The following is a 22,558-nucleotide window of genomic DNA, read 5'->3' as shown; positions in this document are numbered from 1 at the left end:
CTTTCAAGATTAATTTTTTCTGGCCATTTGTATTACTATACTAGAAATAACTTTTCAATTTCTACTAAAAATCCCATTGTGATTTTGATCAGAATTGTATTGAATCAATCTATGGATCAATTTGATAGAATTGCCAACTTAATTAAATGGAGCCTTTTTATTCATGAATATGGTATCTTTCTCCCATTATTTTAGGTCTTCTTAACATTCAGCAATATTTTGAAAATTTTAGTATAGATGCCTTGCACATTTTTTAATCCTAATTATTTTGTGTTTGCTGATGCTATATGAAATAGATATTTATTCCTTTTTTTTGCTAGTAGACAGAAACACAATTCATTTTGTAAATTGACCTTGTATCATGTGTTCTTGCCTAATTTATATCATAATTATGGTAGTTTTTTGTAGATTTTTAGGATTTTTATATTAAAAATTTGCTATTGTATCTGTGAAAAAGACAATGTTACTTCTCTCTTTCCAGTCTTTATGCCTTCTCCCCACCCCTTGCCTATTCACTAGCTAAGACATCTAATATTGTGATAAATAGGTAGTGAGTATGAACATCTCTGCCTTGTTCCAGTCTTAGGAGGAAAGCTTTCAATAATTCAACATTAGTTAATATGTTACCTATAAGGCTTTAAAAGTATTTATCAAAATAAGATATATCATTTTTATTCCTATATGCTGTTAATTTTATCATCGGTTGGGTTAAATTTTGTCTAGTGGGGTATTTTTTTTCTATCTACTAAGATTATTTTGTTGTTATTTTGTTAAAATGTTGGAATACATTGATCAATTTTTTTTTTTTTTTTGAGACGGAGTCTCGCTTTGTTGCCCAGGCTAGAGTGAGTGCCATGGCGTCAGCGTAGCTCACAGCAACCTCAAACTCCTGGGCTCAAGCAATCCTGCCTCAGCCTCCCGAGTAGCTGGGACTACAGGCATGCGTCACCATGCCTGGCTAATTTTTTCTATATATATTAGTTGGCCAATTAATTTATTTCTATTTATAGTAGAGACGGGTCTTGCTCTTGATCTGGCTGGTTTCGAACTCCTGACCTCGAGTAATCCGTCCGCCTCTGCCTCCCAGAGTGCTAGGATTACAGATGGGAGCCACCGCACCCGGCTTCAATTTTCTTATTAAACTAAACTTAGTAATAATATATTATCTATTCTGTTGATTTATATTATTGCTGGACTCAATTTAAAATTATTTTGTTAAAGAGTATTAACTCTGTCATAAGATACACTGGTCTGTAAATTTCATTTTTTGAAACGTCTTTGTCACTTTTTATATTAGGGTAACACTGACTTCATAAAATGATTTTAGAAGCATTCCTTCATTCTCTAAATTCTGAAAAAGTTTATGTAAAATTGGTATTTATTTTATAAATGTTTTATAGACCTTGCTAATGCAATTATCCAGGCCTGGTATTTTATTTGTCAACAATATTTTTTAAAAGATTGAATTATATACAAAATTATATTTATTTATAATTAATTATATTTATGCATAATTTTATGTATTCAGACTTTCTATTTCTTCTTTGTCAATTTTGGTAAAATAAAGTTTTTCAAGATGCTCATCAATTTTGTATTAATTGCCAAATTTACTGGTATAATAATTATATAATATTTCTCTTTGTATCCTTTTAGACTTTAGAATATCTGTAGTTACATTCACTCTTTTCACTTTTATTTAAGATAATTTGCATTTTCTCTCATATTTGTTCTTGTTATATATTTTTACAGGATTATTTTTTTTATTACTCTTATAGAATAACCATTTTAGTCTTTGTTAATTTTCTTTATTGTTTGTGTATTTTCTTTCAATGTCATTGATTCTAGTCTTTATTGATTTATTTTTTTTGGCCTTCTATTCTGACTTCAATTTGTTCTTATTGTTTTTATTTTAACTTCTTAATGTCAAGACTAAGATGATTAACTTTACCACTTTTATCTTTTCTTATATAAGCAACTATAGCTATAAATTTCCCTCTGAGCACTGCTTTAACTGTCTGTTATAAATTTTGCTATGTTGTATTTTATTGTTCCTGAGTTAAAAAATAATCTAATTCTCCTTGTGACTTTTCTTTGAGCTATGGTTATGCAAAGGGTGTCTTAATTCCAAATATTTGGACCCTTTGAAGTCAGAGAATATATGCTGCAATATTCTCAATTTTGAAATTTACTGAGTTTCTCAATATGGCCCAGCAAATAGTACACATCTGAAAACGTTCCATTCTATATTCTATATTCTATTCTATACATTTTATATTCTATACATGTGTATTAGATCAAAGAGGTAAATGATATTGCTTTAGTTTTTAATAACTTTATTGACTTTTTTCTACTTGTTCTTTCATTTGCTGAGAATGGCACTAAAATCTACAACTATGATTGTAGATTTATCCTTTTCTCCTTATAACTCTGTTAGATTTTCTGCTGTGTTTATTTTAAAAAATACTGTTACTTCATGAGCACATATTGACACTTTGGTCATTATGGGTTGTCTCTCTTTATGTCTTGAATAATTTTTGCCTTGAAGTTATCTTTCTTATATCAGCATAGCCACATTAGCTTTCTTACTCATTGTTTCTATGGTATATATATATTTTTCATTCTTTTATTTTTCACCTATATTTGTCTTTATATTAATTTTATCTCTTCCAGAAAGTGAAAAGTTGGGCATTTTAAAAATCCGGTTGATAATCTCAGACTTTGGTTGGTGTATTTAGTCTATTTACCTTATTCTTTATTTTCTATTTGGTCCATCTGTGTTTATGTTCTCTGTTTCACCCTTTTTACTTTCTTTTAGCTTCTTTTTTTCATACTTTTTAGTGATTTCTCTAATGATTACAATGGTTATCCTTAACTTAGAATAATCTACTTAGATTTCATATGGTAGCATTTAATGTAAATAATAACAATATTGAAATAGTATAAATACATTAAGCCCAATTGTATAAGTCCTTTTTGCTACTACTGTTATATTTTAACTATACTATACTACTACTATACTATACTACTACTACTATATTTTAACAGTTCTACTATTGTTATATTTTAACATGACACAACTATGATGTTGTAATTTTTGCATTAAACAGTTTTATTTTGAATAATGGAAGAAAAAAGAATGTTTTATAACTACCCACATTTTCACCATTTCCACTGTTTTTTTTTTTTCCTTTTTTTTCTTTTTGCACATTGGAGTTTCCTTTTGGTGTCATTTTCCTTCAGGCAGAAGATCTTCCTTTAGCATATCTTGTAGTGTAATTCTGCTAGCAGTGATTCATTCCAATTTCATTTATCTCAAAAATGTTTTATTTAGACTTAAATTTTGACAGATGTCTTTAAAACTGCACAGTTCTGTCACTATTATCTTTTTTCAGTAACATTAAAGGTATCATTACATTCTTCTCTGATCTCCATTGATACTGATGAAAAGTCAGTTGCCATTCATATTAATTTTTATCTATATATAATGATATAATGTAGTTTTTACTCTGCTTTTAATATCCATTCATTCTCTCATTTACAATGTCTCTTAGAGATAGCCTATGATCTAACTACAGGTTATATATGTATTTATTCAGGTTGAAGTTTGCAGAGCTTCTCAAATATATAATTTAATAATTTTCATCACATTTGGGAACTCTCCAGCCAACATTTTTTTCTGTCCTATTTTATCTTTCCTATCTTCTTGTAATTTTAGTTTTACATATGTTAGAATAATCTATATTATTCCACAGGTGATTGTGGCTCAGTCATAATTATCATGATTATGATCATCCTCATTATCAACATAATCTTTTATTTTCCTCTGTTCATTTGACTGGATAACTTCTCTTACCTAACTTCAAGATAACTGATCTTTTTTTTTTTTGCCATCCCAAATCTGATGTTAAGCCTATCTGTTTTTTCACTTTAGGTGTTCTATCTAACCATTTAGCTCTTTTTAAAAAATATTTTACTGACTTTTTTATCTTTAATGTTTATTTATCCAAAAAACCCCGATAACTTTATAAAACATGAGTTTTGCACAAATTGTAGGATTGAATACAAGAAAAAAAAGGGAAAGGGGATTGCTAATAAAACCAAACCACTCCAGTTCTACTTCTGAAAATTACTCCTAATATAGGGCCGGACACAGTATTTAGTTCAGTTTGTTCATGTGGTTGTTTTACTTTTTATTGTAAATTGACAATTTATAACTGTATAAATGTATGGGGTATAAGGTGATTTTATGATTTATGAATACAATGATGAATAATTAAATCAAGCTAGCTAACATATCCATCACTTCAAATACTTAACATTTTTTGTGGTGAGAATATATGAAATTTACAGTCTTAGCAGTTTTGAAATGTATGATACAGTATTATTAACTATATTCACCATGCTGTGCAATAGGACTAAACAAACAAAAACAAAAACAAAACCATATTCCTCCTAAGTAATTCAATGCAATCCCTATCAAAATTCCAATACCATTTTTCATAGAAATAGAAAAAACAATCCTAAAATTCATAGAGTGCTACAAAAATCCCCAAAGAGCTAAAGCAATTGTAGCAAAAAGAACAAAATTGGAGCCATCATACTACCCGCTTTCAAACTATACTACAAAGCTTTAGTAATTAAAATAGCATGGTACTAGCAAAAAAAAAAAAAAAACCCAGAAATGAACCCATACATGTATGGTCAATTAATTGTCAATAAAGATGCCAATAATACACAAAGGCAAAGAAACAGTCTCTTCAATAAATGGTGTTAGAGATATTAGTTATCCACATGCAGAAGAACAGAAGAATGAAATTGGACTCATCTCATAGTATATAGAAAAATAACCTCAAAATGGATTGAAGACTTAAACATAAACCGGAAACTGTAACACTACCAGAAGAAAACACAAAGGAAAAACTCATGACATTGATCTGGACAATACTTTTTTTGGATTAGTTCTTTTTTATATTTGTTATTTTTATGCTAAAACTTTTGTCTGTTTACTTATTAGTACCTTCTTTTTCTCTTAATTCTCTGAATATATTTGTAAAGCAGCATTAAACTCTGAGTATTACAAATACATTTAAAGTTTCGTTTAACTCTTAACCTTAATATTGGCCCCTTCCACTCTCTATGAAGGTAACAATTACAGTGTGTGTATCATTCTAAACATATTCTAGATAATATATGCTTTGCATATATTTACTTCTATGCATATGTTTACATATGCAATAAGAATATAATACCAAAGTTTGATCATAGGAGCAGCTGGTTAAATCTAAAACTCCTCATTATATATTCAATTCAGTTATATCAGTTATATTTATTTCACCAGTATTAAATATTAATGATACTAATTTTAAGTAATAATAAAATAGAGTACATTGTGTGCATACCTATGTGAGAGTTTACAAATGTAGTCTCAATTGATTTTATACTCACAACAATTTTTTGAAATGGATACTATATTCAATTTATAGATGAAGAGTGAAATATTCAGAAACATTAAATCATTTGCTCATTGAAATAGCTTATGAATGACAGAGAAGGAATTGGAATTTCTGCCTTGCTAATGTTAAAGTCCATGTACTATCCTATGCCACATTGGTTCTCTACACAAGAAATATAATAATGTATATCAGAAAATATATGTATAAAATGTCAATAAACACTATGCAATATAAAACCTATAATTCAACTAAAATCACATCTATAAATCTATGACAGAAATGACATACTTCAATGGCTTTGCTGGCTATTTAGAACAAAAACGTTTTGTTATATACAATTGCAGATAGCAGAAAAGGATTTTAAGCCCTAATAAATAAATTTGAAATCCTCTAAATATCATTTAATTTTACTAGTCCATAAAGCAAAGAGTGCTATCAAGCTGCATTAAAAATAAATAAAAGGGGGAGGGAGGGGGGAAGGAGCAATATTTGTAACCCTAACAATATTTGTACCTCCATAATATGATGAAATAAAAGGAAAAATAAATAAATAAATTAGAGATAAAATAAAGAAAAAAAAATAAATAGCTTGATGAGGCACATAGAGCTCTTAATATTTCATAATTTAAAAAAATAGAGATTCTCTAAACAATTACAACAGCTTCTTACTTAGAAAGTTCTTTATATTCTCACAAAATTGTGCCTTTAAGAACAAATAATGTTCCAGGTCCATTACTAGAAAATTTGATGAAGTAGACTGCCTAATCAATGAATTAGATTTTAAGAATCTCTGCTTTTTTAAAATTAAAAAAAATTTTTTCCACCAAGAATCTATGCTTTTTGATTAAAATAATTTTAAACGATGAAAAGGAAATCAATTAAGAACAGTGTTTTATTACTTAACTAGCATTTAATGATAGTTAATATAGGATAGTGGTCCAAATACTGCTAATAATTGTACAAAATTTGAGTACTTAGCACAAAATATCAAATATATCAATCTTTAAAAATCCCATAGTAAAGAACTTCAGACAATTTAACTAAAATTCTTTTTCTGGTTTACAGTTGCTTACTACTTTATGTCAGAATAAGATAATTTATTGGATTTTCTTAACTCAGGGATTCAACATATACATTTTAGTATTAATTATTTCATGAGGTAGAAAGATGAAAACTAGTAGCAGAGGGAAAGATTCAGCAGCAATATGCTTCCAGATCCTGATTATCAATGAATTTTATTCAATTGGATAACTAATCTAAGAAAATCAGTTTTTTCCCTGTAATAAAATATATAGAATAAGAATATATAGAATAGAATAGAAATATATAGAATAGAATATATAGATCTTGTAATGAAATATATAAATAAGAATATTTAAATTTTAAAACACTTTATTTCAAAAAATTATTACAAGGCAAACATAAAATATAACTGTAACAAGAATTTATATAACCACACAAATATACCTTGTGAAAAGATTGGATGCAATGATTTCTTCTAGTACTAATAATATGATTCCTTTGACAATGAGTCCTTTTCTTACAGAGAAGTAATTAGGAAGTAAGAGAGAGGTTTTAAATTTTGCCTTATTTTGCATTTCACTTCACATTATTAAAAAAAAACATGTGGGGATGTGTGTCACACTTTCATCTGTTTATTGGGGTTACTCTTCCTACATCAAAAGCAGCATCCATTGAAAAAGGAATATTTACTAACATTTGAAAACAATATTGTGAAAAACAAAGAACATCAAAATAATGGTTAAGTAGTTGACAGTAACTTTATTTGACATAATAAAGAAACCAAATCAACCATATCATAATAAATTCTATATTCTAATTTTATTTTTTTTAAACTTAATGAGATGACTGTGTAAATCTTTATGAGAAGCTGTGTAAATCTTTATAATACAACATGATGACACTAATAAAGTAAATGTCAGTCTGTATCATGCTAGGGTAAAACTTGGTTTAAATTTCAAGCAAATAGAAAATTTGTAGTTCTGATACTGTCACTATCTAGCTTTGTGATTCTGGGAAAGTCACTAAATCTTTCTGGCCCGAATTTACTTAATATAAGATGAAAGGGTTAGCCCAAAAAAGCCATCACTTATTTTTTGTGTTTTTTTAAGTCAACCTTTTATTTTAAGATAAGTTTAGAATTACATTCAGTTGTATAGCCTTTATTTAGGTTCTCCCAATGGTAGTATATTACAAAATTGTAGTACCAATCACGATTAGTATATTGATAATAATATAGTCAAGATACATAATAATTGTATTACCATAGGAATCACTCATCTTGCTGTTTTATAAGCACACCCGCTTCCACTCTACCCTCACCCTTTCCTTAAACCATGGCAAACAGTCTATTCTCCATTTCTATAATTTTATTATTTGAAGAATGTTATAGAAAAGGAATCATAAGCTTTTGAGTACATAAGCTTCTGATATTGGTCTTTTTCACTCTCTAATCTCCGGAGAGGCATTCAAATGGTTGCGTGTATTAATAACTTATTCCTTTTTACTACTAGATAGCGTTCTGCTGTTGGAATGTACCAAGGTTTGTTTAACCGTTCACCCACTTTCCTGGGTTGTTTGTAGTTTTGGGCTATTATGAATAAGCACTATAAACATTCATGTACAGGTTTTTGTGTGAATACTTTAAGTTTTTATTTCTCTGGGATAAATGTCCAAGTAGTTTATTATATCACAGCAGGTTTAGTTTCATGTAAAACTACCAAACTCTTTTGCCTGACTGGCTGTACCGTTTTATATCCCCACAACCTATGTATCAATGATCCAGTTTTCCACGTCCAATCCAGCATTTGATGTTTTTATTGTAGCCTTTCTGAAAGGTGTGTAGGAATAATTCATTTCGATTTTAACTAACATTTTTCTAATGGATGACAATGTTGAACATCTTTTCATGTGCTTATTTGCCATCTGTATATCCTCTTCCATGAAATATTCCTTATCTTTTGCCTGTTTTCTAATTTTATTGATTACTTTTATACTGTTGAGCATTGAAAGTTCCTAATGATAGTCCTTTGTCTAATATGTGTTTTGCAAAGATCTTTCCCAGTCTTAACTAGCCTTCTCATCCTCTTAAGAAGGACTTTCACAGAGAAAAATGCTTTTGATGAAGTTCAATTTATCATTTTTTTTCCATTTCTGGATCCTGCTTTGGGTGGCAAGTCTAAGAACTCTTTGACTAGCCCTATATCCTGATGCTTTTACATGTGTTTTTTTCTAAATGTTTTATAGTTGTATATATTTACATCTACATTCATGAAGCATTTTCAGTTAAATTTTATATAAAGTGTGAGATTTAGGTTAAGGTGCATTTTATTTGCTTATGCATGTCCAATTGCACCAGCACCATTTATCAAAAAGGTTATCTTTTCTCTATTTTATTGCTTTTGTACCATTGTCAAACATTAGTTGGGCATATTTCTGAGGGCTGATTTCTGCATTCTCTACTCAGTTCCACTGACCTGATTTGTCTATCCCTCCAAAAAACATATCTTGGTTACTAAAGATATGCAATGAGCCTTTAAATAGGGTGAACTGATTTCTTCCACTTTATTGTTTGTTTTTTCAAAATTGTTTTAGCAATTCTAGTTCTTTTGCCTTTCCATATAAATTTTAGAACAATCTTTCTATTTCTACAAACAATTTTGCTATAATTTTGACATGAATTGTGTTAAACCTGTACGTCAATCTGGAGAGGATTGACACATATATTACACTGAGTTTTCCATTCCATGATCAGAATGTGTCTCTCCACTTACTTATATTTTATCATTCCATTAATCAATAATTTATACTGGTCAGGTTTTACATATTACATATGTAAAATTTACATCTATGTATTTCATTTTTAAAAGAAATTATAAATGTTTGTATTCATGTGTTCATTACTATTATACAGCAATACAACCAATCTGGGTATATTAATCATGTATTAGGCCACTTTGCCAGACTCATTTTTAGATCCAGGAAATTTTCTGTATACTCTGAATTTTCTACATAACAATTATAACATCTGAAAATAAGAATAGTTTTATTTCTTCCTTTATAATCTGCATTTTTCTTGCCTTCTTTCAAAGGCTAGAGCTTCTACAACTGTGTTTAATATGAGTGGTAAGAATGGAAAGTCTTGCCTTGCTCCAGACCTCAGGAGGAAAGCATTCATTTTTTTTAACTATCAAGTAAAATATATGTATCTTTTTAAATGCACTATATTAAGTTGAAGAAGTTTCCTTCCTATTCCTAAACTCTTTTTCTGAGAGTTTTTAATCATGAATAGATATTGATTTTTTTAAAAAAGATTTTAAATCATTGATTAATAGAATCATGTAATTTTTTTTCTTTAGCATATCAATATGGTTGATTACATTGTTGATTTTTGAATGTTGAATCAAACTTGCATCCTTGGGACAAACTACACTTAGGTTTGGTGTATAATTCTTTTAATAAAATGTTGCGTTCTATTTGCTAATATTTTGTTAGGAATTTTTGCATTTATATTATTTCCTTCATTCCTCTTCTCTCTCTCCCTCTCTCTCTCTCTTCTCCCTCTCTCTCTCCCCCCTCCCTCCCTCCTTCCTTTTTTTCTTTTGCATTGTCTTAGGTTTTGGTATCAGGGAAATATTAATACTAGTTTCACAAAATAAATTGGAAACTGTTTCTGTCTCTCTTATTTTCTGTAGTAGGTTGTGTAGATGTTAACTCCTCTTTAAACATTTTATAGAATTCTCCACTGGAACCATCTAACTCTGGAGATTCCTCTTTTAATAAATCTTCAGTTATAAATTAAATTTCCTTTATATTATCAGTCATAGAGCTATTGAAATTATCTACTTAGTACTGAGTGATTTGTGGTAGTTTTGGTTTCTTAAGAAATTTATCTAATTCATTTATGTTGTCAAATTCATGTGTGTACAGTTATTTATAGCATCCTCTTATGAAGAATCTATAGTGAGATCCACTGTTTCATTCTGGATATTGATAACTTGTGTCTTCTTTTTTTCCCTTTGCCAATCTTAATAGAATTTTGTTACTTTTATGAACTTCCAAAGAACCAGAATTTTGTTTCATTGATTTTCTCTATTGTTTTAAGGCTTTCAATTTCATCAATTTCTCCTCTGATTACTCTTATCTCCCTTTTGCTTACTTTGAGTTTATTTTGATGTTTTGTTTTTCTGGTTATTTGAGATGGGAGCTTAGATATTGATGTGAGACTTTTCTTTTATCTAATGTATTAATTTAGCTGTTATAAATTTCCCTCTCAGCACTGCTTTAGTTGTATCACACAAATGTTGATATTCTCTGTTTCATTTTTAGTCAATTTCCTATGTTTTAAAACAAATTTTCTTTGGGAATTCCTCTTTAGTGTATTGAATATTTACAAATATTTCAATTTTCAGTTTTCAAAGATTTTTCCTGCTATCTTTCTGTTCTTTATTTTTCAATTGACTTCATTGTGGACAGAGAAAATACTCTATATAATTTCAATTCTTTTAAATTTTTCAGATTTTTTTTATAGTTCAGGATATGGTCTCTTTTGGTGCATATTCCCTGAGCACTTGAAAATAATACAAAGTCTTCTATTGTTGGGTGAAGTTCTCTGTAACTGTTGATTAGATTTGACTGGTTGATGATGTTGTTGAGTCATTCCAAATCCTTGATGATTTTTTGTCTAATTGAATTTTGAGTAGGGTAGCTGTGAAATTTGCAACTATAATTGTATGCGTGTCAGTTTATACTTTTAGGTCTGTTTTGTTTCTTATTTTGTAGCTGTGTTGTTTGATCAGATACATGTAGAACTGTTCTGTCTTTTTGGTGATGGTCCCTTTTATCATTATATAATGCTCCTCTCTCTCTGGTAATACTGAAGTCCACTCTACCTGGTATTAATACATTTACTACTGCTTTTTTGAATAATGCTATATCTGTTCTAATTCTTTTATTTTCAATCTGTCCATGTTATTTGTATCATTATGTTTACAGTAAGTTCCTTGTAAACAAATATATACCTGGGTTATGTTTTTAATCCATTCTGAAAATATATTTTAATTGGTGTATTTACACCATTTACATTTAATGTGACTTGATACATTAAAGCTTTAGTCTGCTATTTAATTTTTTCTTTTCTGTTATTTTTTCTTTTTCTGTTTTCTTTTCAATGCATTTTTATGGGCTTTTAAAATATTTTGTGATAAAATTTTGATATATTTCTAGTGCTTCTAAATATATTTCACTGCATTACTTTTTAGTGGTTGCTCCAAGATTCACATTTTATGTATATAACTTATAGTTGCCTAGTGCTATCATTTTTTCAGTCAACTAAGGCATAAAAACTTTGCCTCCCTTTACATTTTTCCAACTTTTCCTGGTTATGATATAATTGCCTTACATATTCATATACATATTTAAAATCACATTAAAAAGTATTTTTTTCTTCTACCATCAAATGTAATTTAGAAAACTAAAGATTTACTCATATGTTTGCCAATTCTGTTTTTTTTTCTTCCTCATGCTCCATGTTCCCTTCTTTTATTGTTTCCTTTCTGTTTAGAGAACTTCCTTTAGCCATTCATTTAGTGAAGGTCTAGTAAGGAAGAATAAGCCATTCATTTAGGGTAAGTCTAGTAGTCACGAATAATCTAATAAATTTTCCTTCATCTGATAAATATTTTATTTCTCTCTAAATCCTGAAGAATATTTTTTCCAGATATAAGATCATGTGGGACCTTTTTTTTTCTCAGTACTCAAAAAGTATTATACTACTTTCTTGCCTTCATGGTTTTTGCTGAGAAATACATTATCATTCTTATTGACTTTCTGCTATATGTAAAGTTCTATTTATCACTTGCTGCCTGCAAAATTTTTGTGTTTAGTTTTCAGAAGTTTGGCTATGATATGTTTTGGTGTGGCATTACTTGAAATAATCCTGTTTGGAGTTCATTCAGTATTTTAAATCTATATGTTTATGTTATTTTCCAAATTGGGAAAGTTTTCAACTAGTATTTCTTTGTGTGTTTTTCAAGGCTGCCTCTTTCTCTCTTTCCAGACTCTGATGACATACAAATGTTAGATATTTTGTTATAGCCCCATAGTCCTTGAGGTTCTGTTTCATTTTTGTTTGTTTGTTTGCATATTGGTATGTGTGTCTCTGTGTTGTTTAGACTGGGCATTTTCTCTTTTGTCAATCTTCTAGATCTTTGATTGTTTCTTCTGTCCTTTACATTCTGCTGTTGAGCCCATAGATTGAGTGTTTTATGTGGTTATTTATTTTTCAGTTCTAGTATTTCCAATTGAGTTTTCTTTATATCTTCTTTTTCTTTGCTTAGATTTTCTATTTCTTTAATAATATGTTCTATTTTTTCATTTAAGTGTGTTTTTAACTGCTCATTTTATTATGTTATATAATATTGTTTTAAAATCTTTGTCCTAAAATTCTAATATCTCTGATATCTACATGTTAAGATTGTCATTTTATCATTTAGTTTGAGATCTTCCCGTTTCTTGGGATGAAGAGTGATTTTCAGTTGATTCCTTGATATTTTGGATATCATGCTATAAAATTCTGGAAATTATTAATATTTAACTTTATGTTTTAGGTGTTTTCTTCATATACAATTCCAGCAGGAGAATGAGGGTAGAAAAGCACTGTCTCATTACTACCTGGTGAGGCTAAAGGTTCAGCTTTCTAACTTGGTTGCGTTGAGTGTTCTGATTCCCCACATGGTATTCACTGTCACCATGGAGGGAGAAACTCATTAATGCAACATAATACTGTTGATAAAGTAGTAAATTCCAGTCTTGTAACATACTAGGATAGGTTTCATCTTTCAAAATAGCTAAAAGAGTAGAAGTAAAATGTTCCTAACACAAAGAAATGATAAGTGCTTGAGGTTATGGATACTCCAATTACCCTGATTTGATTATTATACATTGAATGTATCACATGTACCCTATAAATACATACAACTATTATGTATGCATAATAATTAAAAATTTTAAAAAACTCTCAATAATTCCATGGAAGTACTGAAAAGATAAAAGACAATGAACAGATAGGGTAAGGGCCCCAAACAAGGGCAGAAGGACTCTAGAACAGTTCACAGTTATGGGAGTATGATGGTACAAATGCAGCAATGGGAATCTAAAGTCCTAGATTTTAGTACTGATTCTACTTACTACTTAGTTTTGTAACTTTGGTAAACTCAATGTGTCTGGTCTTGATTTCTTAAAATAAGAGAAAAGAGTTGTGGCAATTAGGCTATAATTTTATTTTCCATTTTAATATTTTATGAAAAGCTATTTAAAATGAGAACTAAAGAAGACTGCATATAAAAAATTCTATATACATGTAAATTAATTTTATAAATATAGTCATTATTATAAGTATAACCAATAAACCCTCATAGTGAAGATAATACTGGTATAATGAAATTTTAACAAAACATGTCCTTTCTAAACTCATGAAGGTGATGCCAACATATATTTAGAGAGATATCTGGGATTCTTTTCAAAGTCAAGCTTTCCTCTACCTGCAGCAGAATCACTTGCTACATTTGCTGAATGTGAACTTCCTGAGCTCCAGCCCCAATTGATAAAAACTTGTTTATGAACTGAGATTCAAAGAACTATATTTTAAAAGGCACCATTTTGAGATTTGTGCACATTAATGATTGTTAATCACTACTGTAGGCATCAAGAAATCATTTTCACCCTTCAAGAAAAAATAAAAATATCATATATCGAAATGGAACAATGATCAAGGGAACTGAAATTTAGGTAATAAATTACAGACAATAATGATCAGGAAAAAATATTTGAACCTGAATATAACTACACGGGGGTTCCAGCATACTTATATTTTAAATGATCAAGTATCAAATTTGGATGGGGATCAAAGAAGACAAAACAAGTGGCAGAAATCTATAAGAACGGTAATATTTATAACAAATTCTGATTCTGAAGCCTTCAAAAGACTCAAAGGAAATTTATTTCTATGTATAAGGTAAGAAAGAAGAACAACTGAGTTAACTGCTTTATGCAAGTGGCAAAAGATTATTATATCATACACATAGAAGATATTCAACAAATATCAACTTTCATCTTCTTAATCACATAGAGAAAAACATTTGCAAACAATCATGGTTAAGAAGCACTTGAAATTTGTAAATATAATCCATTAATTCAATAATATAAATTTTAAAAACAATTTGAACTTGTTATAAAAGGTCTTATTATACACACAGTATTGTCTTACATGGGTAAGCATATTTTTCTGATAAGATGTTCCATAATGTTTACCAAATTCTCAAAAGATATTATGATACCAAGTAGCTTAGTGCCTTAGCTTGCCTTCTTAGAGCATTTTAGTTTAAAAGATACAGATAATAACCTTGATCCACTTTTGATAAATTTTCAACATGGTTTTTCCCTTAAGGAAAAGTGATTGAACAACTATTATCTGCCTGATGTAAGAGCCACATAGACAAATTAAAAAGTATTTGTTCTCAAGAAGCTAACATACTGAAACCAGAGAAATAAATGACATAATAGTGATAATAACATTAGTTCTCTGCTATTTTTGACAGCAAGAAAAACTAGCAAATAGATTAATTTAGTTCTATTTCCTGTCTAAACCAATGAAGTTTTTGAGGTTAGATCTTTTTCCTTCTTTGAAGCCATCAATGGCTGCAATCTGAGCTTTGAATTCACATTTTATGTTTTATAACAAGAAATTAGACTAGGTTATGATTAGAATTAGCTTATGCTCATAATCAAGGCACAGGGTTTTCTGTAAGATTCCGGATGATTAAAAGAACTGTTTGCAGAACTTGCTAGTTGTATTTACTTGCTAAGAACTTTACATTACATTAAAAACTCTCTCTCTCTCTCTCTCTCTCACACACACACACACACACGGATACACACAATCTTATTTTTCATTATATTAAGTTTACTAAATAACAAATGTCAATAACCAAATTTTCAAAGTATTGGAAAATCTTTAAAGGAGCCATACAGAGTTTATTTCCTGGAGTTTAGAATATTTGTTTTCATCAAATCCATCACATTCCAGGGTGAAAAAAAACCCAAAAAACCACTTTTGCTCATCAATACTCTTTGCAATATGTTTATATTACTAAACCATGCCTAAGATTAAAATTATAAAATAAATTAAATGATTATAAGAGAAATAAATGCATAACATAAGGAGGCATGACATCCTAACAAAAGAAATTTGCATGCAATTTTGTGCTCATGAACATGAGAATTTATTTAAGGATGAAATCCTGAAGCATATTCTCATGACAGGATGAATCTGTTAGTGCACTTAAGTATTTGCAGACCTTATTCATTTTCAAATACTTTACTAATGCCAGAAACAAGACAATTCCTGGCTTGTAAAACACAAGAAAACCACCCTAAAACATCTGGCATACTTACACACTTTTCGCTGTCAAATACATAGCATAAATGTTTATTTGACTCAGAATCTTTGCATATGAAAGTGAATATCCTCTTGTCAGTTTTATCATCTGCACAAAATGATATTCTATGAAGCTGGCAATTGTGTTGAACTTCCTGTGAACACAGAAGGAAATAAACATCGCTGATGGGATTTCTTTCCCTATTTTGAAATACTACCTGTGTTAATAACATATAACTATGACTTTAAAAGTAGAACAATTTTCTGTCAAGCTTTGGTTTTATAATGACGTACATCCCAAACTTAAAGGCATAATGGAGATGGACCTCCTGACTCAAGATTGAACTAAGATATTCATTTCAAAAGTACTTAGAAAGACACAAGCCTAATATAAGAGGATCAGGAGTTCATGGACTATGTGCTACAAAGGATCTTAAGAAACCATATACTTTAAACCCTGCAAGTTTACACAGAAGGACATAGAAGCCCAGAGAGATTAAGATATCTCCACAAGGTTATAGAATTAGCAGAATCCTTTTAAACCAGAACACTTTTCATTTAATCACACTGTTACTAAGTACCATCACAATTTAGAATACAGCTCTATCCACACACAATTTCATGTGAAACACACTGCCATTTCAACCTTAGTTTTCTTACTAAATCTTATTTTTACATAACTTCATTGTTATTCATGCATTCTTGAACCTCTTCTTTCTAGGAAGATCATCCTTGAAACTTCTGTAATATTTTTCATGGAACAGGCAATGAGAAAGATCTACACATTCAGAAAATCACTGAATCAAATCTGCTAATCAGGGCCGGGCGCTGTGGCTCACGCCTGTAATCCTAGCTCTTGGGAGGCCGAGGCGGGCGGATTGCTCAAGGTCAGGAGTTCGAAACCAGCCTGAGCAAGTGCGAGACCCCGTCTCTACTATAAATAGAAAGAAATTAATTGGCCAACTGATATATATATAAAAAATTAGCCGGGCATGGTGGCGCATGCCTGTAGTCCCAGCTACCCGGGAGGCTGAGGCAGAAGGATCACTCGACCCCAGGAGTTTGAGGTTGCTGTGAGCTAGGCTGACGCCACGGCACTCACTCTAGCCTGGGCAACAAAGCGAGACTCTGTCTCAAAAAAAAAAAAATCTGCTAATCAGATAGATACAGATGCAGCATATATATATATATATATATATACACACACACACACACACACATACACACATACATATTGAACTATAAAACTCATGCAAAATAGCAGATATGTATTTATTAAAATTAAAATAAAATAAAAACATTCACATAAAATAAATATGTTTTTAGAATTACTATTATTTAGTCCAAAAATGGAGCATTTGACACTCCATTTATATTCATATAGATCATCCAAATTATTCATTCATTCTTCATAGTTTTCTGAAACTATGTTGGAGGTGGAAAAGAAATCCAATGTTTTTAATTATGACTGATGCAAGCAAGTAGAAAAATCAATCATTCCCTTTTCTACTGCAGTTATAAATATCATTTTCTAAGATGTATTATAACACTAGAAATATCAATCAGAAACTCAGGGAACCAACATTATTCAGATTGGAGTTTCATCCAAGGAAGACTGGCTTAATGTTTCCCCAGAAAGCCTTATGTTAGGTCATACTGAATAGCATTTGTCCTGCTATAAAAATTTTCCCTCTTTTTATCCCAGCTGAGTTAGAATTTCAGACATTTTGAAAGTATCACTGATGTAGTTAAGACCCTTATCCCTCCAAGCTCAGAGTTTGTGTCAGCTTGCTGAGATTTGATCTATCACTCTGATTCACATTACTGCTCATCAGTCAAAAAATGAGTGAATAAAATACGATATACAAGTAAATGCTAAGAGAATTTGCCCATAGCAATGCATTCTTTCCCTGCATACAAACCAAATGGTAAACCATCAAAAAGTTGTACGGAAAGCATGAAAATTAAAATGAGGAAGGATACTGTATGATTTTAATGCTTATTAGCATTAGTCGATAGCTTGATCCATCCATTTCAACAGCAGAGAGGAACAATGGTGAAAAGAGGTGCTCAATTTACTTAGGCTTTTGAAGGCATCTTCCCTTTCTTGTACTGAGAGCTTAAATGGACAATGACCATATTTGTCTAAGACTATCCTTTTCCCATATTTTGCCTGAATGGTCAGTCTTCTTTGTTTTTGACATTTTTTGTGTGTTAATGTGAATACAGTCAATCAAACAACAGCTTCCAGCCACACTGTAGCTCCCAAATACTGAGAGGAGGTCTATACCAGTTTATTAATCATATAATCGAGTTGATGATACATAAAGAGAAAATATCATTGCTATATGATACATAAAATTGATTATTTTTTCCATAGAAATTACCAAGAGAAAATATCATTGCTATATGATACATAAAAATGATTATATTTTCCATAAGAAATTACAAGTGACATAGAAAACACACACTTACTTATCTGGTGCTGAAATCTACACAGTCATTCATTTACTCACCAACCAGTAGGATCATGAAAAGCCTTGGTTATGAACAGCTGGGAATAACCCTACTCTTTGTTTAAATTAGCAAAAGTAATTTATCTTCAGGTAAATGCTAATTTATCTTCAGGTAAATGAAGTCTAGGGAGCTGAAACATGTAATTTCATTATTTTTGTAAATTTTTTTTATTGTTGGGATAGATCTTTGTAAATTTCAAATGTAGCAATATCTTTGGTAAGAAATGATAACGAGATTCAGGAACACAATAAACCACAATGAGAAAACACATATCCTTTAACATTAGTGATATTTTATTAGAGTTGGAACAAAAACTCAGCATATATGTTTTTACACCCAATTCATCTATTTATGGCCCCTGTTTCTAGTACTGCATAATCTTCAGAAAGGGAGAAGACACAGAGAGAAAAGGAGCCAACTGTTATTGAGATTGCTTTCTCTTCTATTTTCATTTTCCAAGTGGTAAAGAAAAGTAAAAATTATTTTCTCTATATAGACAATCCATGTTAGATTATTATCAATTCTAAATATTTCAAGGTGTGCTGTGACAAGTCCCAAACATTCAATAAGAAATTGAATTAATAATTATAAACACACACACGCACACACACACACACTCAAAACAGCTGCAGAATCTATATAGTTTAGAAGAAAACTTTCAACATAAACATGGCCTATAAGTCACTTATTCTTGCTGGACATTTGCCACTATATATATCTATTTATTTTTAAGAAGGAAATTCAATAATAGCATTATTTTTCTTGTTGAGTGCATGTAAGACTGCACTTAGGTTGCTACACTTTTGATTGCATTGTCCCTCTGTAATTTATTGCTTCCTTAGTCTATTGTTCGTTCTTTTGGTAACTACCATTTGCCTAATGAATTTATCTCAGCTATGCCTCACTTGCAACTTTATTGCTTCGCAGCAAACTACAAACATTCCTTTATAGGCTTGAATCATCCTCCTACTATCCTTTCACCATTTCCTTATTCTGTTTTCAGCCAGCAATGGTTCTTATGGGATAGTCTTAACCCAAGTAAAATCTTTATTTCTTTGTCTGTAATTTAATATATTGAGGGTGGATAATAGGAGAATATTAGACAGAATAATTGTGGGAGGTCTTAACTTCATGTCTTGAAAAGATTGAAAGAATGCTATTATTCTTTAATATAGACAATTGTCCTCAGATTAAAAATGCAAAATTTCCACATTCAGAGATTCTGATTCTGTAGGCTAATTTGGGGCCTTTGAACTTATTTTTGCAAATGCCTTAGGTAATTTTTATGCAACTATTTCATGGCCTACAGTTTGGAAGTAAGGCCTACTGGTATAGCCACCAAAATATGCACTACAACCAAATCCTCCCAAACGTTAATGTGCATATGAATTACTAAATTTCTTCTTAAATTTTGGATACAAATTCCCTGGATCTGGAATGGAGCCTGCAATTCGAGGTTTCTAACAAGCGCTCAGTAGATATGGATCCTGTTGGTCCACAGACCACACTTCCAATAGCAAGATGTTACTGGAAACTGATATTCACATAGACAAAGGTACAAATGGCACCTACTGGACTAGAGAAAAGGTGCAGACCCTTGAAAAACATTTTCATAATTTGTTTACAGAACAGGGTTCCTTTGGCTTTCAAATTGAATTAATTTTTCAAGTAGCATGCCTTCATTGTTAGAAGAAAGTTTTGACAGCATGTATTTATAAAATACTTTGAGTTAAATGGTGATTAATTTTTCCAAACTGATTATCATGGTCTTATCAAAATTACTAAACTACATTTCTGAGGCATGGTGAATAAAGTACTTTATTAGTTTACTAGGCTGCCATAACAGCACAGACTTGGTGGCTTTGCTTAACCAACAGAAATTTATTTTCTCACACACCAGAGATTAGAAGTCCCAATCAGGTATCAGTAGGTTTGGTGTCTCTTGGGCCTCTCTTCTTTGCTTGTAGAACACTGGGTCCTCACATGGACTCCCCTCTGTGTGTGTGTGACCACGGTGTCTCTTCCTCTTTTTATAAGGACACCAGTCATATTGCATTAGAGCCCCCTATTTAAAGTCTCATTTAACTTCAGTTACCTCTTTAGGGGACCTGTCTCCAGATGCAGTCACATTGGGGGTTAGAGCTTCAAAATAGAAATTTTGATGGGAAACAATTTAGTCCATAACATTAAGTACTTAATAATGAACTTGAATCTAGAACAGGTTATATTTTAAATATTTTTATTGAATTTGGAAGAGATATAAGCCCTTTATTAATACAAGAAACTTAAGTTTACAATGTGTAAGGGGATAAATTGTATTCCCCTAAAATTCTTAAGTTGAGGCCTTTATCCCCAGTACCTCAGAATGGGGCGATAGTTGGAGTGTCAAATTAAATAAGCAGGAAGCCATTAGCCTGAGATTTTCTACTTTGAGTTCCTACATGACAAGCTGGAACCTAACATAATATGCTAACAAAGTGAAACCTAATTTCAGTAGGAGTATAACAAACAGCCAAGTTTCAGCCAATCACAGGCTACCAACTCATCCCACTGTACATAAATAAAAAAGGTGTCTAGCTGTAGCCAATCGGGTGATTTCTCTACTTTGCTTCTGTGTCCAGCCTATGAAAAGCTCCACACTCACAGGCGGAATTCTCTGAACCCAATTCATGAATGCCCGGTTCATGAATTTTTCTCTGTTCAAATGAACTGCTAAATTTAATTAGTCTAAAGCTTTTCTTTTAACAGGAGATAAGGCTTTTTAAAAGGTAATTAAGTTAAAATGAGGCAGTCAGTGTAGTTCCTAATCCACTCTGTCTGGTATTGTTATAAAACGAGGAAACTGGACATACAAAGAAACAGCAGACCTTGTATACACACAGGGGGACGATCATGTGAAAAGGCAGCAAGAGGGCAGCTATCTGCAAGCCAGGGAGAGAGGCCTCAGAAAAAAACCAATCTGGCTGGTATTTTGATCATGGACTTCCAGCCTCCCACAATCGTGAGAAAATAAATGTATGTTGCTTTAGCCACCCAGTCTGTGATATTTAGTTAGGGCAGCCCTCAAAAATCAGTATATACTGATTCGGTCTACAGGCAATAAAAGTAAATGCAGAACATTTTAATAAACAACCCATAGCTCTTGTCTTTTTTCATATTCAGTAAACCAGCAAACCATACTGTATGCATCAATTTCACATTTCGTGATGAAAAATTCCTAAATATAAGACCAAATGCTGTTGAATAAACTTAACATAAATTATTACATTCTGAACACAAGCCAAAGAACAGACCACTCAGAAAGTAATTTCAAAAAGTTGGTTTCCTCCTTAAAAAGCCTAGAGTTTCAAATTGTCATTAGCTGAGAACCAAACAGTTCAAGTTGGTAACAAATTTTAAATATTCATTAAAATAGAAATATAATTACAATTAATTAAAGGTCAGAGGGCTTCTGACATTCAAAAATAAGACTTACCTTTGTTTTGGGTTCTAGAATTTTCACTCCATAAATTGATATTTGCAACTCAACTTTAGGAATTTTCTGGCCTTCAGATTTTTTGATATGTCTTGCAAACTACAAATGAAAAATTATTCACAAAACTATAATACTGTTTCTATGGAGAATGAACACAAACAAATAAATATTTGGAGTTTGTATTCAATGTCAAACTTTCATTAGGTCAATTATTGACCATTATAAAGTATGTTATAAAAATAGTCTCAAAATATCTAAAAATCATTCCAATAAATCATTATAATTCAGATTGATTATCAGCAACTTTGTAAAAACACAATTTTTAATGCACTTCTTTCATAATACTTAAAAATCATATTCATACAATTGTGACAGTTGAGAAAACTGAAAACACTTTACGGTAACATAAGCAGAGATTGATTTATTTTTCTTTGGATATGTCGTTTTTAATACCTTTAGAGAACTTGCAGTTTACCAGCTAATGGATATGCTACCTTTTCCATTTCTAAATATCTGTCTAGTTTGGAATACTAACCTATCCAACCAAATCAATAAATAAAAAGAGGAAGATTACCATATGCAAACCAAAGCTAAGAATTGAAGTAATTATCCCAGCTAACAGAGTTCTATCCCAGTGTAGAACTCAACTCAGTCTAG

The 22,558-nt window shown here is 30.7% G+C and overlaps 1 protein-coding gene across 5 annotated transcripts in view; it reads right to left on the bottom strand.

Annotated features, from left to right (window-relative positions):
- Positions 1 to 22,558, bottom strand: part of GULP1 (GULP PTB domain containing engulfment adaptor 1) — a 269,468-nt gene that overhangs the window by 38,221 nt on the left and 208,689 nt on the right. For all 5 annotated transcript variants that reach the window (XM_020288299.2, XM_020288298.2, XM_012779464.3 and 2 more), the window contains exons 6-7: positions 21,902 to 22,000; positions 15,927 to 16,064 (exon numbers count right to left, since the gene is read on the bottom strand). In XM_020288299.2, the coding sequence (XP_020143888.2) occupies positions 15,927 to 16,064; positions 21,902 to 22,000 (237 nt within the window). The remainder of the gene's footprint in view (positions 1 to 15,926; positions 16,065 to 21,901; positions 22,001 to 22,558) is intronic.

The sequence above is a fragment of the Microcebus murinus genome, chromosome 8 (assembly GCF_040939455.1).
Source record: "Microcebus murinus isolate Inina chromosome 8, M.murinus_Inina_mat1.0, whole genome shotgun sequence".
Lineage (NCBI taxonomy): Eukaryota > Metazoa > Chordata > Mammalia > Primates > Cheirogaleidae > Microcebus > Microcebus murinus.
This window is presented reverse-complemented; position numbering and strand designations above follow the sequence as displayed.